The sequence below is a fragment of the Micromesistius poutassou genome (assembly GCF_964030765.1).
Source record: "Micromesistius poutassou genome assembly, chromosome: 2".
In the NCBI taxonomy this organism is placed as follows: domain Eukaryota; kingdom Metazoa; phylum Chordata; class Actinopteri; order Gadiformes; family Gadidae; genus Micromesistius; species Micromesistius poutassou.
Genome location: NC_140272.1, coordinates 13,950,837 through 13,962,344, shown reverse-complemented (window position 1 = coordinate 13,962,344; position 11,508 = coordinate 13,950,837). Strand labels below are relative to the sequence as shown.

The 11,508-nt window shown below is 42.7% G+C and overlaps 2 protein-coding genes across 2 annotated transcripts; both read right to left on the bottom strand.

Annotated features, from left to right (window-relative positions):
* Positions 1-98: 98 nt before the first annotated feature.
* manbal (mannosidase beta like) lies at positions 99-1,956 on the bottom strand. Its single transcript, XM_084463938.1, has 3 exons — positions 1,836-1,956; positions 1,354-1,540; positions 99-512 (listed from the first exon to the last, which is right to left on the bottom strand). The coding sequence occupies exons 2-3, from the start codon at positions 1,501-1,503 to the stop codon at positions 402-404; spliced, it is 261 nt and encodes an 86-aa protein (XP_084320064.1). The 5' UTR covers positions 1,504-1,540; positions 1,836-1,956; the 3' UTR covers positions 99-401.
* A 306-nt stretch (positions 1,957-2,262) lies between these two features.
* On the bottom strand, positions 2,263-11,078 carry LOC311339305 (nuclear factor of activated T-cells, cytoplasmic 2-like). The gene is made up of 10 exons (XM_084464686.1): positions 10,835-11,078; positions 9,286-10,321; positions 8,708-8,879; positions 7,359-7,561; positions 6,744-6,916; positions 5,974-6,114; positions 4,941-4,996; positions 4,649-4,781; positions 3,671-4,432; positions 2,263-2,760 (listed from the first exon to the last, which is right to left on the bottom strand). The coding sequence occupies exons 1-10, from the start codon at positions 10,947-10,949 to the stop codon at positions 2,708-2,710; spliced, it is 2,844 nt and encodes a 947-aa protein (XP_084320812.1). The 5' UTR covers positions 10,950-11,078; the 3' UTR covers positions 2,263-2,707.
* Between the last annotated feature and the right edge of the window lie 430 nt (positions 11,079-11,508).

The window sequence follows — 11,508 nt, the reverse complement described above, 5'->3', positions numbered from 1 at the left end:
GCTACCTTGGGACGAAGATAATTAAGAACATGACAATCTAAATTTAATAATGAGCAGTGATTCATTAAATTTCATTCATTTAAAAATGCATATTTAAAAAGCAGTAATAATAAATTTATTAAACAATTTGTAATCAGAAATGCAATGCAAGTTAAAATGTATGAACAAAATAAACATGCAAGTCATATTTTTTTGCCAGATAATTACGTCAACTAGTCTATGAAGCTTGGCGCATACTTGTAAAAACAGGCATGGCATTGAGAGAAAATAAAAGTTCAGGGTCACTTGGAAGTGAAAAATGTAATACCATTTTAGCACACCTATAGGCTAACAATAAATGCTGGCATTCGGTTAGACATGGACAAAAATACACATTTAAACACGGTCAGGCTACTGGTAATCTATCGCTTCTTTTTGCTCTCTTTCTTGAGTTTCTGGCGAATCTGAGGCGCAGGTCCTTTTGATTTTTTCAGTTGTTCAGCAGCCTTTCCATCAGTAGTCTCTGTCTCTTCCTGTGGAACACACACACACACACACACACACACACACACACATTAAAAAACAAATAGTACTAGTCTGATCTATAGCTACAAAATAAAGAGCCTAACACATCATTTCTAAGAAGCAGTATGTTTGTATGTTTAGTAGCCATTGGGTTTGGATTTCCTTTTACCTGACCATTTACCTGACAATTACTTGTGCATTGCAATGAGTATCACCAAACTTTCTCGGTGTAATAATTACATATAATTCCACTACTGCAATGATACAACTAAGCTGATATGATATATGCATACATTATCGTTCAACAATGCCTCCCCTATGAGGATAATGATAACATCCATCGTTGAAACAATATAAAAAAGGGTTAGCCCATATATATATATATTAACCCATATAAAGCATATCTAAACAGAAGTAATACATAATGGGTAAGCCTGTATTCCCTGGTACTACAGATTTCCTCGTTTTTTCGTCAGTATTAATAGTTTGAAATATTATTAATCGATTAATCAGACTCCTAGACATTATCCATTCAAATCAGCAGTTTCTGGAAGAGGAACACTGCACAACAGAGATTGCAAGCCCTGATACACTATTACCGTGAAGACAATTATGAATGACTTGGTGATATACAGGTGTTGTCGTGTATCATCAATCCAAGGCCGGTTGTTTGTACACAATACACATTATATATATATATATATATATATATATATATATATATATTTGAGCCAAGATATCATGCCCCCTCTTTTACACATTGAAAATAGTCCATCGACGAAAAACGACGCTGGATTATGGTTTATTTGTTAAATAAAAGCCAGACCCCAACATATCTCTGGCATTTACCTGTTCGTGTCCCTTGGAGGACGGGATGATGACGGCCAAGATGCAGATGAGTTGGAAGATGGCCCCCAGGAAAAGCCCATAGCGCAGCAGGCTCTCCAGGAGAGTGGGCTCCGGAACCTCAGGGGGCGACAGGTCCAGCTCCGCGGACATGATGCAGGTCACGGTCTTATATGGGCCTTTTTATAACCTATCCGTGTACAATCAAACCAGATACACAAATAACTCAGTTGGCTTCAATGTAGGCCAATATTCCCATATATTATAATCTTGTTTCCTTTACTAATGCTCTTATTTATTACATTATAAGGATGCCATGCAGCCGATTCTAACAGTCCAGACATTACTGTAGATGTTGTCATTGTCAAACAGCAAACAGTGACACTAACGGGCTATATTGTTTATATTTTGTTAGTTTAAATTTTACATGCGAGGTAATACGAAAGTGTTTGAGTGGGCCAATACGCAAAAAATACAAAGCTTACCAAGGCTGGGATTATGTTGACGTTATTTCCTGATGGTTGAATGTGTGCATTTATTGAGCGATCTTATTCTCACTACTACCAAACATCATAAAAAACAATGCTGGACAAAACAGCGGATCGGATATGACGTCAGTGATCCATCCGCTTCGGATCGGGATCTGAAGGCATGGAATACATCGCCACCTAGTGGTTGCTTCTAGACAGTGATCCGTCATTTGGATGTGGAACCGTTGTTATTATTGTACATCCATGATTTGAACACATTAGTAGTTTTTGAACAGATGCCGAGCATCTAATTTCATGAATAATTTAATAAAAAAATGCAACATCGAATTGATGTGTAGGTAAATACAAATGTATATAAGCAAGTACCATAGTAAAGAATTTTAATAAAAAAAATAACAAAATACAAATTCCAGCTCAGATAGTATGTGTGTGTGACTGGTTGTTTATAATAAAAAAAGATTCTTGGCTTTACATAGCGCCTTTCAAAGAACCCAGACGCTTAACACATAGGAGATAATGATATATTGATACAGAAGGGTATAGCAAGGTTGCCAAGATGGCAGAAATTGACTAGAACCTATAGGCATCGGTGAACAGTTACGTTTTCAATTGTTTAAAAAAAGCATGCAGCGTGTGGATCTTTGCCGGTAGAGAGTTGCTATATTCATACCAATGAATCCTGCTATGTGCATTACCAAGCTTATTTTTCAAACTTAGACATAAAGCATTCAAAAGATGGATCCCTTCCCAAAAGTCAATCTGGAAAACGTATGGTAGTAGAACCTTGTGCTCATCATGCCACTTGTGGCATGATGGCCCTTTAAGGTGAGGGGTTCATTCTCTTCAGTGTAAACCAGAGCTGCTTTCTAAGAAGCTCCTCCACTGCGGGCTCCCAAGTCTCTTTTAATGATGTCATGCACTGAAAAAAACAATACAGAGTTTTTATTAGTCATTCATTCAGGTACTTTATTTAACCCAGATATGAAATGTACTTTGAAATGAGTTATTTAGTATACTGAATGAATAGTTAATAACTTTTAGTAATTTTAATATTCACAAATGCTATACCGCAACAGTCATTTAAAGTCAGATTATTCTTATTTTACAATAATAAGGAATTGGTGTTACATAAAATTACCACAAGAGGGCATTCGTTATTATTATTATTTTTATTATTATATATATATTTACTATAAAGTAATATAAAAAGTTGATAAAGAGTAAAGATACCATGAAGGATAAAAGTTTTAGCATGCAGACCAAATTTTGAAATTAAAACGGTTAATGGCTAAGGCAATGGTTAATTTTCCTCTACAGCGTTTAGGACTAAACAAGCATGTAGTAGAGCAGGGCCGAGGCTAGGTTGCATTGCTGAATTCTGTGCCATAGAATCTGCATGTATTTGGTTACAAACTTCCTATTTTTCTACCTCACTGTCAGCCTTATTGGCTAGAGATGCAGTACTCTTTGTTTGAGAGCAGATCTCAGATCCTGTGATTGCAAAAAAAAGATGATGAATTGATGTGGATGTTAGTAGTATTAATATCAGTTTTTTTGTTGTTCTTTCTAGACCACAGAGTTAATTTTTGATAATCAATTAACTCTGTGGCATAGCTCCGTTGTTAGCCAGTGGGTTGAGATTTAAGGAATGGACACACCACAAGAAACCACAAGACACGAGGTAGTGAAAAGTGCAGAGGAAGAAAATGGTTATCGAATCATACACGTGGACATGTTGGAGGAGATGGATATGAATGCATACCACTATCAGGGAGCCCCCCCCTCCGCAAGTGACTCTTCAAAGTGCGGTCTGCATGGCGTCTACTCACCGTCCTCGAGACACACCTGGCCTGGGTGTTCCTGCTTCACCCCTTGCTCCAGCGCCACGTCGTTCCACGGGCGCCCCGTCCCGACCTCCCCTCTCTGGGTCAGCGGGGGGTGGCCACACAGCTCCGGTCGGCTCGCACACATCTTGTCTGCATCTCGTCTCTGGGCGCAACTCGAAGACAACGACGACGTCGGAGGGGACTTTCCCAGGAGCCCCACGGTGTGTGAGTAACCCTGGAGCCTGGGGGCCACCAAGCAGGTGGCCCCAAAAGGATCACTTCCTTCAGGTAGCGCCGCCGTGGCCACCACTCGGTAGCTTTCTCCCCCGCGTTGGAGTTTGTCGCCGAGGGCCGCGCCGTTGTCGAGGCAGTGGGCCGGGTTGGACGGGTGATGGCTGGAGAGGTGGGGCACCCCTAGGGAGGAGCAGAGGCGCTGGTGCGGCCCCGCGTTGTGCCTCTGCACAGGGAAACAGCTGCTGGTCGGATCAACCTGGTGCTGGTTCCAGGCATGGTAGATTTGGCTCGGGATGCTTTTGGATGGGTAGAAAAGTAGCTCTTCCTCCTCGTTGTACAGGGGCGTCGACTCCTGTATAGCTGCCGGGACATGGTTGGTCACATGGTATAATATCGGCAGGAGGTTGTTGGCATTCGTTAGGCTGTCGTGGTTGGTGTGACGACGACCGAGTGACCTTTGGGGCGGGTCAAAACCTTGAGGGTCTACACAGCCATACATATCGTAGTTGGTGAACGGTTCCGTTTTAATGGCTGCGATAGAAAAGAAACAGAAGAAATAAGGTTTGGAAAATAAGTTTTAATTATAAAACGAAATATTATTACACAAATAATAATATCAACACTCATCATCCTCATCATTTTGTAAATATACTATTTTTTGTTGCAAGTTAACATCTACATTATATCCTCCTTGAGTTAAAGCTTTGTTGGTCAGAGGATTCACAGCGAGGGAAGTGGTAGGCGTACCTTTAAGGGGCGTGTAGATGAAATGCTGCGGCTGGCTGCGCCTCTTCTTCCCGTTGACCACGTAAAAGTTGACTTTGGCCACGTCGGAAATTGTCGGGTCTCGATACGGAGGAACGGAAACGAACAGCATGGCCTACATGTGGAAATACGGGAACATGTGTTGTAGTACTAGTACTCAAGGACAAAGACAAGAAAACAGACTGCAGAGAAACAGACAGACAGCCGGACTGAGAAACATCCAGAACCTGAGGCAGGTGGACAGACAGACAGCAAGCCAGGAAGTTAAACTCACAGGCTGGGTCTTGTCACGGTCCACAGTGGCCTCAACTTCCCAGATCTGCTGTCCATCTGTAAGATTCATAAATGTGTATGATTGCATGCATCACTCATAGTGGTAGATAGGCTATGGGACAGAAATGTAAAGGAAGACAACCATTTACAAATGGTCAGTGCTTTCCTCCCCACTAAGGTTCACAGACGGGCGGAAAACTTTTCATATTTGTCTGGTTTTGTTTTTTGTTTTTTTTTACCTCCCTTTTCACCTGATGTTTTCAGCCCACACTGTGACAAAAAAAGGCACAAGGAAAGAGATGCTCTGCTTCTTTATAGCTAAGTGCTTTCACCGGTGAGTCCAAACCACATCCTGTTGCATGAAACCCCAACACTAAGCAGAGCACTCCTACACACACACACGCACACACATACACACACACACACAACCATATGAACTCACACGCACTCGCACAGACTGAACCTTCACTACTTTCAGACTCAAGTCACCTCACGCATCTCTGCGTGGGAGAACAGGACTGCACAGAGGCAGGTGTGAAATTTCCGTATTGAAATAAATGGCATCGTTCTGTAATGCTGTGTATGTGTGTGTGTGTGTGTGTGTATATGCCAGCAGAAGCTGATATGCAAATGCTTACCCCATGCAAGGATGCAAATACTGTCAGTGCAGGCTTAACATAGTGCCAGTGATAGATAAATAAATGCTGCATTAGCATAGTATTGACTGAGTGAGTAAGTAACACTATTATGTTCTACTTAATACATACATATATTATTAATAATACAATGATTCAAGTATTCTACTAAACAAATGTAAAATACAGCCTTTCCTCCAAATTAACTAAGCAAGCTCTTATAATAAAGTCTAATGTCGTTATAATAGCTCTTGCTAAATGTGATGTATGGAACTTAAAATATAAACAACTAATTTGACTTGATTCAAGACATTTAAGAGGCAGTTGCTTCTATTCTTCCTGATACTCCCTCTTCCCCCTCCTTCTCCTCCTCCTCCTCCTCCTAATGCACCTTCTCACCTTGCATCCTCTCTGAGAAGATCACCTTGGAGTCTGAGGTGAAATTCTGTCCAGTCAGAACCATCTGTAGACCGCCCAGCACCGAACACTCGTCAAGATCCTGCCTCTCCACTGCCGGCAGCTCCTGGGCCGAACGTTGAGCTGCCGGGAAAAAAGTCATGTCAAATAACAAAGACAACAACCGATATTCACAGTGAGGACCATGAATGTGTTCTGTAAGAGAGACTGGTTCCACAGATGACAGCACACCAATCGGCCGATGGCAACTCTAACGGTTATAAGAGTCAGAGCCGGATGCAAAGCAAAAAATGTATTCTAAGAGATATAGGTCTGATATAGGTGTGGTTTAGTGTAGAAAAAATATCACGTTTTGTTTCATCTCACATTGGCCATGCCAACTAGCTAAACTGTAGCTTTGTTCCTTTTTGATGAACCACTGGAAATGAGCATGCATACATTAAAATACTAATTAGATCTCTGTTGTGAATCTTAATCCAGATTTATGGTGGACATGGTGGAACATAACAGTGCAGATTTCACTTCTTTAGATCCATCTTTAAAAAATGGCTTTTACTGTCCGATGTTTCTATTACAATTTGCACATTGCATTCTGTCTTATCTATTTCTGTATTTTATTCAGTATGTTGGGCTTTTGTCTTCTAAAGCACTTTGTAACCTGCTTTCGAAAGGTGCTACAAATTCCCACGTGCTACACAGATAAAGTTAGCTATCATAACTGTTCCTGTTCTAAGGCTTGGCTTCTCACGCACAGCACTCTATAGGGTGGGAGGCCACTTGGAGGGAGATGAAGCCGCCGGGGGGCTGCGGTACGTGCACCCGAAACACCAGGCGAACGCGCGTGTTCTTCCTGCCGATGTCCGTCTCGCTGTTCCTCTGCTCGATGTCGGCGTTCCGCAGCTTGAGGATCCCAGCGCAGTCGATCCTGTGGGAGGTGGAGAAGACGGACACGCTCGTCGGACCTCGGTCTTCTCAAAGTGTGAGCGTGTGTTGTTGTTTTCTGTTATGGTTAATTCAGTTTATTATTTGGACTATATTTAAAGCATCCATAGTGTAGACAGCAAAAAAGGTCACGCTATTATACTAGAATTTTGGAATATAGAGTATCATTTACATTACATTACATTACTTACATAACAATTACATTAATAATTACTATTATTTCACTATTTCATGAATATATTTAATATAGGTTCAGCTGATTCCTCATTCCTCTTATGCATGCGGTACAATTCATTTAAAGGTTAAATACAAATTCTCCTTGGACGAAAGACTAAGGAAAAAGTGTGAAGACATGTTTTCCACAAGGAAACGGAGGATGTAAATAAATAACCCCTGAGGGTAGAACGTCATCTCATTGTACTCACAACGCTGTCATGTTGTTCTTGGGCTCCAGGGCGATCTCCAGGACCTTGGTGCCGTTCACCATCCTCTCCAGGCTGGCGGTGGTGACGGTCTTCCCAGTGATGCGGTGCACCTGGTAGAAGGCGTGGGGCTTCAGCATTCGCTCATCAGCCATCCCTATGAAGACCTGCAGGGCCAGGGGCCCGGCTCCTCTGCAGCCCACAAGCTGGGAGACAAGAACCAATGTTATGCATGTGTGTGAAGAACAAAACTGTACAAGAACAAAACTATATATATATATATATTAAATCGTACCACAATTGGTTCTCCAGAGCTTTATATTATCTCAGCCTTTCCATTAACAAGTAGTGCAGTTATTTTTATTTTTTCAATGTATGTAACTTCTGCGGTGTTAAATGACAGAAATTTGGGGTGCAATCGGCAAAACATGTAAAAGATTGTGGTTTTGATCTGAAAGCACTTCAATAAAACTGATATTCAAAAAACAAGTAGTGCAAAATACACTTTTGACATTATAAAGATAAAGATTAAGACAGGATGAACTTTATTAGGGGATTATCCTTTTTGACTGATTAACTTGATTGTTCATAGGTTTGATACCAACAGGATAAAGGCTACTTTCAATGTTAATAATAATAATAACAACACTAATAATAATAATAATAATAGTAATAATAATAGTAATAATATTAATAATATGAATTATATAAATAATAATAATCTACATTGAAAAAAGCATGCATGCATGGTTGTGATAACGTGGTGCTATTCAGCTCATCTCATACCAGCGTTTGTCTATCTCACATTAACCCTGAGGCGACACAAGGCTGTTTGCTTCATTTGCATGGTTGTGGTCTTCTAAACTAAAACCTGTGGGAGACAATATCCGGGAAATGCCAGCTCACTGTACTGAGAACCTGTGCTCCAGTTGGTAAACCTTTGGGTTTGACTGATGAATATATATATATATATATATATATATATATATATATATATATATGAATATAAACACACACAGCTAGGAAGTATGTTGCTTATGGTTGTAGGATTGTATAGCTCTGTTATGTGTTTACAACAACAGAGTCGATTAGATATTATTGTTATGTATAACTTATGAGTTTGGTATCATTGTCCTACTAGTAGGAAAGATAATGAATATAAATTCAATTTTTAAGAAGAAAATAGACCTTGACAAAAAAAATGACAAACAAAATAGCATATTGAGCCTATAGTAACCCCAGCCGTAGGTAATGGTTTTATGCGCCTCTTCTTCTTTTTCATCTCTGTAGAGACAGTGCAGCAGTAGTCAATGGCTTGAGCACAATTCTGCACAACCAATAAACCACCTTACCTGAATGACCGGATGCCCTCCGTTGGGAGTCTTGACAGCCCCTCTGCTGCCCTCTGTCTCATAGTGGGCTCTGTGGTGCGACTTGGGCTGCTGGTGGATCACCAGTTCATAGGGACCAGACTGACTGGGCAGGGGCCACTCCAGAGATGGCACTGGGGCCACAGGGAGGCCACTGTGATTCATGAAGGGGTAAGAGAAACATGAGTCACCAAAGGAAGGAAGGAAAAGACAGTGAGATAGAGAGAAGTGTTATCTGAGCATAGATAGATAATTACAGTGCCATCACTGGTGAAATACACTGGTTATTTACGGTGGCTGTTTCTAAAGTATCACTTTGAGCTTCTTGGAAACTGCAATAGCAGTTCTGCAATGCAATTGTATTTTAATTATACTTTATAATTTTCTTTTGTTATCTCTGTATCTTAAAACATACAGCAATTCTCTAAAATGGCAAAACATTCAATAAGACAATGCTGGCGGTCAATCATTTTCAAGTAATTTGAATCATATTTCCTCAAAAACCCTTCAGTATCAGCATGGAGCAGACAAGACTCCACCTCAGTGCGACGGGAACCCACCTGTAGACTTTGTGGCCGGGGGAAATGTAGGGCGGCCAGATATGTGGGAGCACATAGAGAGCCTCAGTGGGCTGGACCTCGGCCCCTGCTCTGCTTCGCCTTCCGTCTCGCTCTGTGACCCAACCCCACCCGTCTCCATAGCTACGGTCCTGCCTCTGGGCCTGCACATACACACAGCTCTCCTCCGTGAAGGATTCTACCTCCTGCAAGTTAGACGGAGCGGCCGCTTTAGGTAGACCAGGAGAGATGAGACTGCCCAGCATGTCCTCCAGAAGGCTGGAAGAACATTCCCCAGCCCGGGGAAGGGGCTCGGAGGAGTCCTCCTGGTAGTGGGGAGGCTGGTAGGGTCTGTGGTGTTCCTGGCCGGCGACGGACCCGACAGGGATGGGGCTGGGGCTTCGGGAGCGCTGCTTGACCGGGGTGCCGCCGCCCAAGCAGGGGGGGCCGCCGTGCTCCTGGTCGTAGCGCCGCTTGCCCTTGGGTGACACGGACCGGGAGCGCTGATGGGGCAGCGGGGAGGCAGCACGGTGATGCTGGGGCACCAGGAAGGTTTCTTCCGTGATGCTGGTGCGAGGGGAAGCCCCCGGGGATGAGTGGGCTGAAAAGGTGCCCACGACGCCCTGAATGGCCGGACACAGGTCCAAGGCCGACAGCCCGGCAGCACCTCCGCTGCCGTTGGCCGGAGAGATGTTGGGAGACACGGAGGGAGAGCAGGCTTCGATGGGCCAGCCGCTGGAGGAGTTGCTGCTGGCCGGGCTGACGCAGGGCTGGTCCCTGTAAGGGCCCAGGGCCTTGGAGCCGGGAGTGTCGGCCGACGGCGTTATCTCAATCCTGGGGCTGGGAGCGGGGATGATCCCCGGGCTGGAGGCATGGCCCATGGAGTGGAACCCCAGGCCGGCCCGATACTGACCGGCTGTAGCCAGAGTAGGTGGGGAGGGGCTGTGGCTGGAAGCTGAGGGGACTGAGCTGGGGATGTCGGCGGACATGTGCAGCGCTGCCAATGCAGGGTGGTGGGTGTCATCATGCAAATGGTGTCCTGGATCAAGTTCAAGAGTTTGTTCAGCTTTGCCTACAGTTGCCTACAGTTGCATCATACATAATTACAGCTTTGAACAGGTTGCTTTAAATGGATTCAACGTTTTTCGATATGTTTTATTTTGAGATCACTTCAATTGCCGGATATGGTGAAGCGCTTATTTGAGGCAGTTGTTTGGATACATTTTTAGGAAGATCACGTAACGCATGCATACTGGATGCATACTGTACTGAATGTATAAACTGCTAAAAGTACTTCATTTGTACGCCGGTAGGCCTACCTAAATACAGGAGGTATGAGTTCATAAGTATCAACAGTTACTATTGTGCATTGTGGCTTATTTATGAGATCATTTTTTATTAAATGTTTTTTGTACATTGACCTCAATAACATTTTTATATTAATATCACAAAAAAACGATGAGACATTATTACCTCCTACTAGGCATATGTATGTTATATGTAGGTAATACACAACTCAAAACCAAGCCAAATAACAAACAAAAATACACACCTTGATCAGTATCGGAGGCGAAACCATCGCATAAAAACAGATCTGAGAAGTCCAACTCTTCTTCACCAATGTCATGAACAAGGGCTTCAGACACTTTCAAAGTATTAGATGTCATGTTTCTTTTCTAAAATCGGGATCCTACTAAGAATTGACCCAAAAGTTATACTCAAATTGCATCGTTAAATAAATGATCGCCATATTTCTCAAAAATAAGTACAACAAAAATCTAACTACGCTAACTTGGATGAACTCACCGCTGACTAAATCTAGATCTGCTCAAACGGAATCCAACTGGCGCTCGTCACCGTGGCGCGTTAATCGCTTCCTGTATCTGCTGAAGATGCATCGTGCATGCGGTCCGTGCATAGGGCTCCATAGTACACATAGGCCTATAAGAACACAGCATATACACGGACTGTATGCGTCATAGAAAAAACAGTGTTTAGTACGTTTGTTAAGTTTATTATGTCTTGAGATACCGTAGAAACAATAGCTTATCTTTTTTTTGCTACATTCGTTATGAACATTTTCTTTATTTGTATCGCAATGTGATTCGTGTTGTGTGTAAATAGTGAGGTGTGCTGCGTGCGGTACCTACAGGTGGATGAAAAAGCGCATTGGAGCAGTAGCATCCAGCTTCAGCGCCGGAGCCTGTGAGCCTGTGAGCTGTAGGC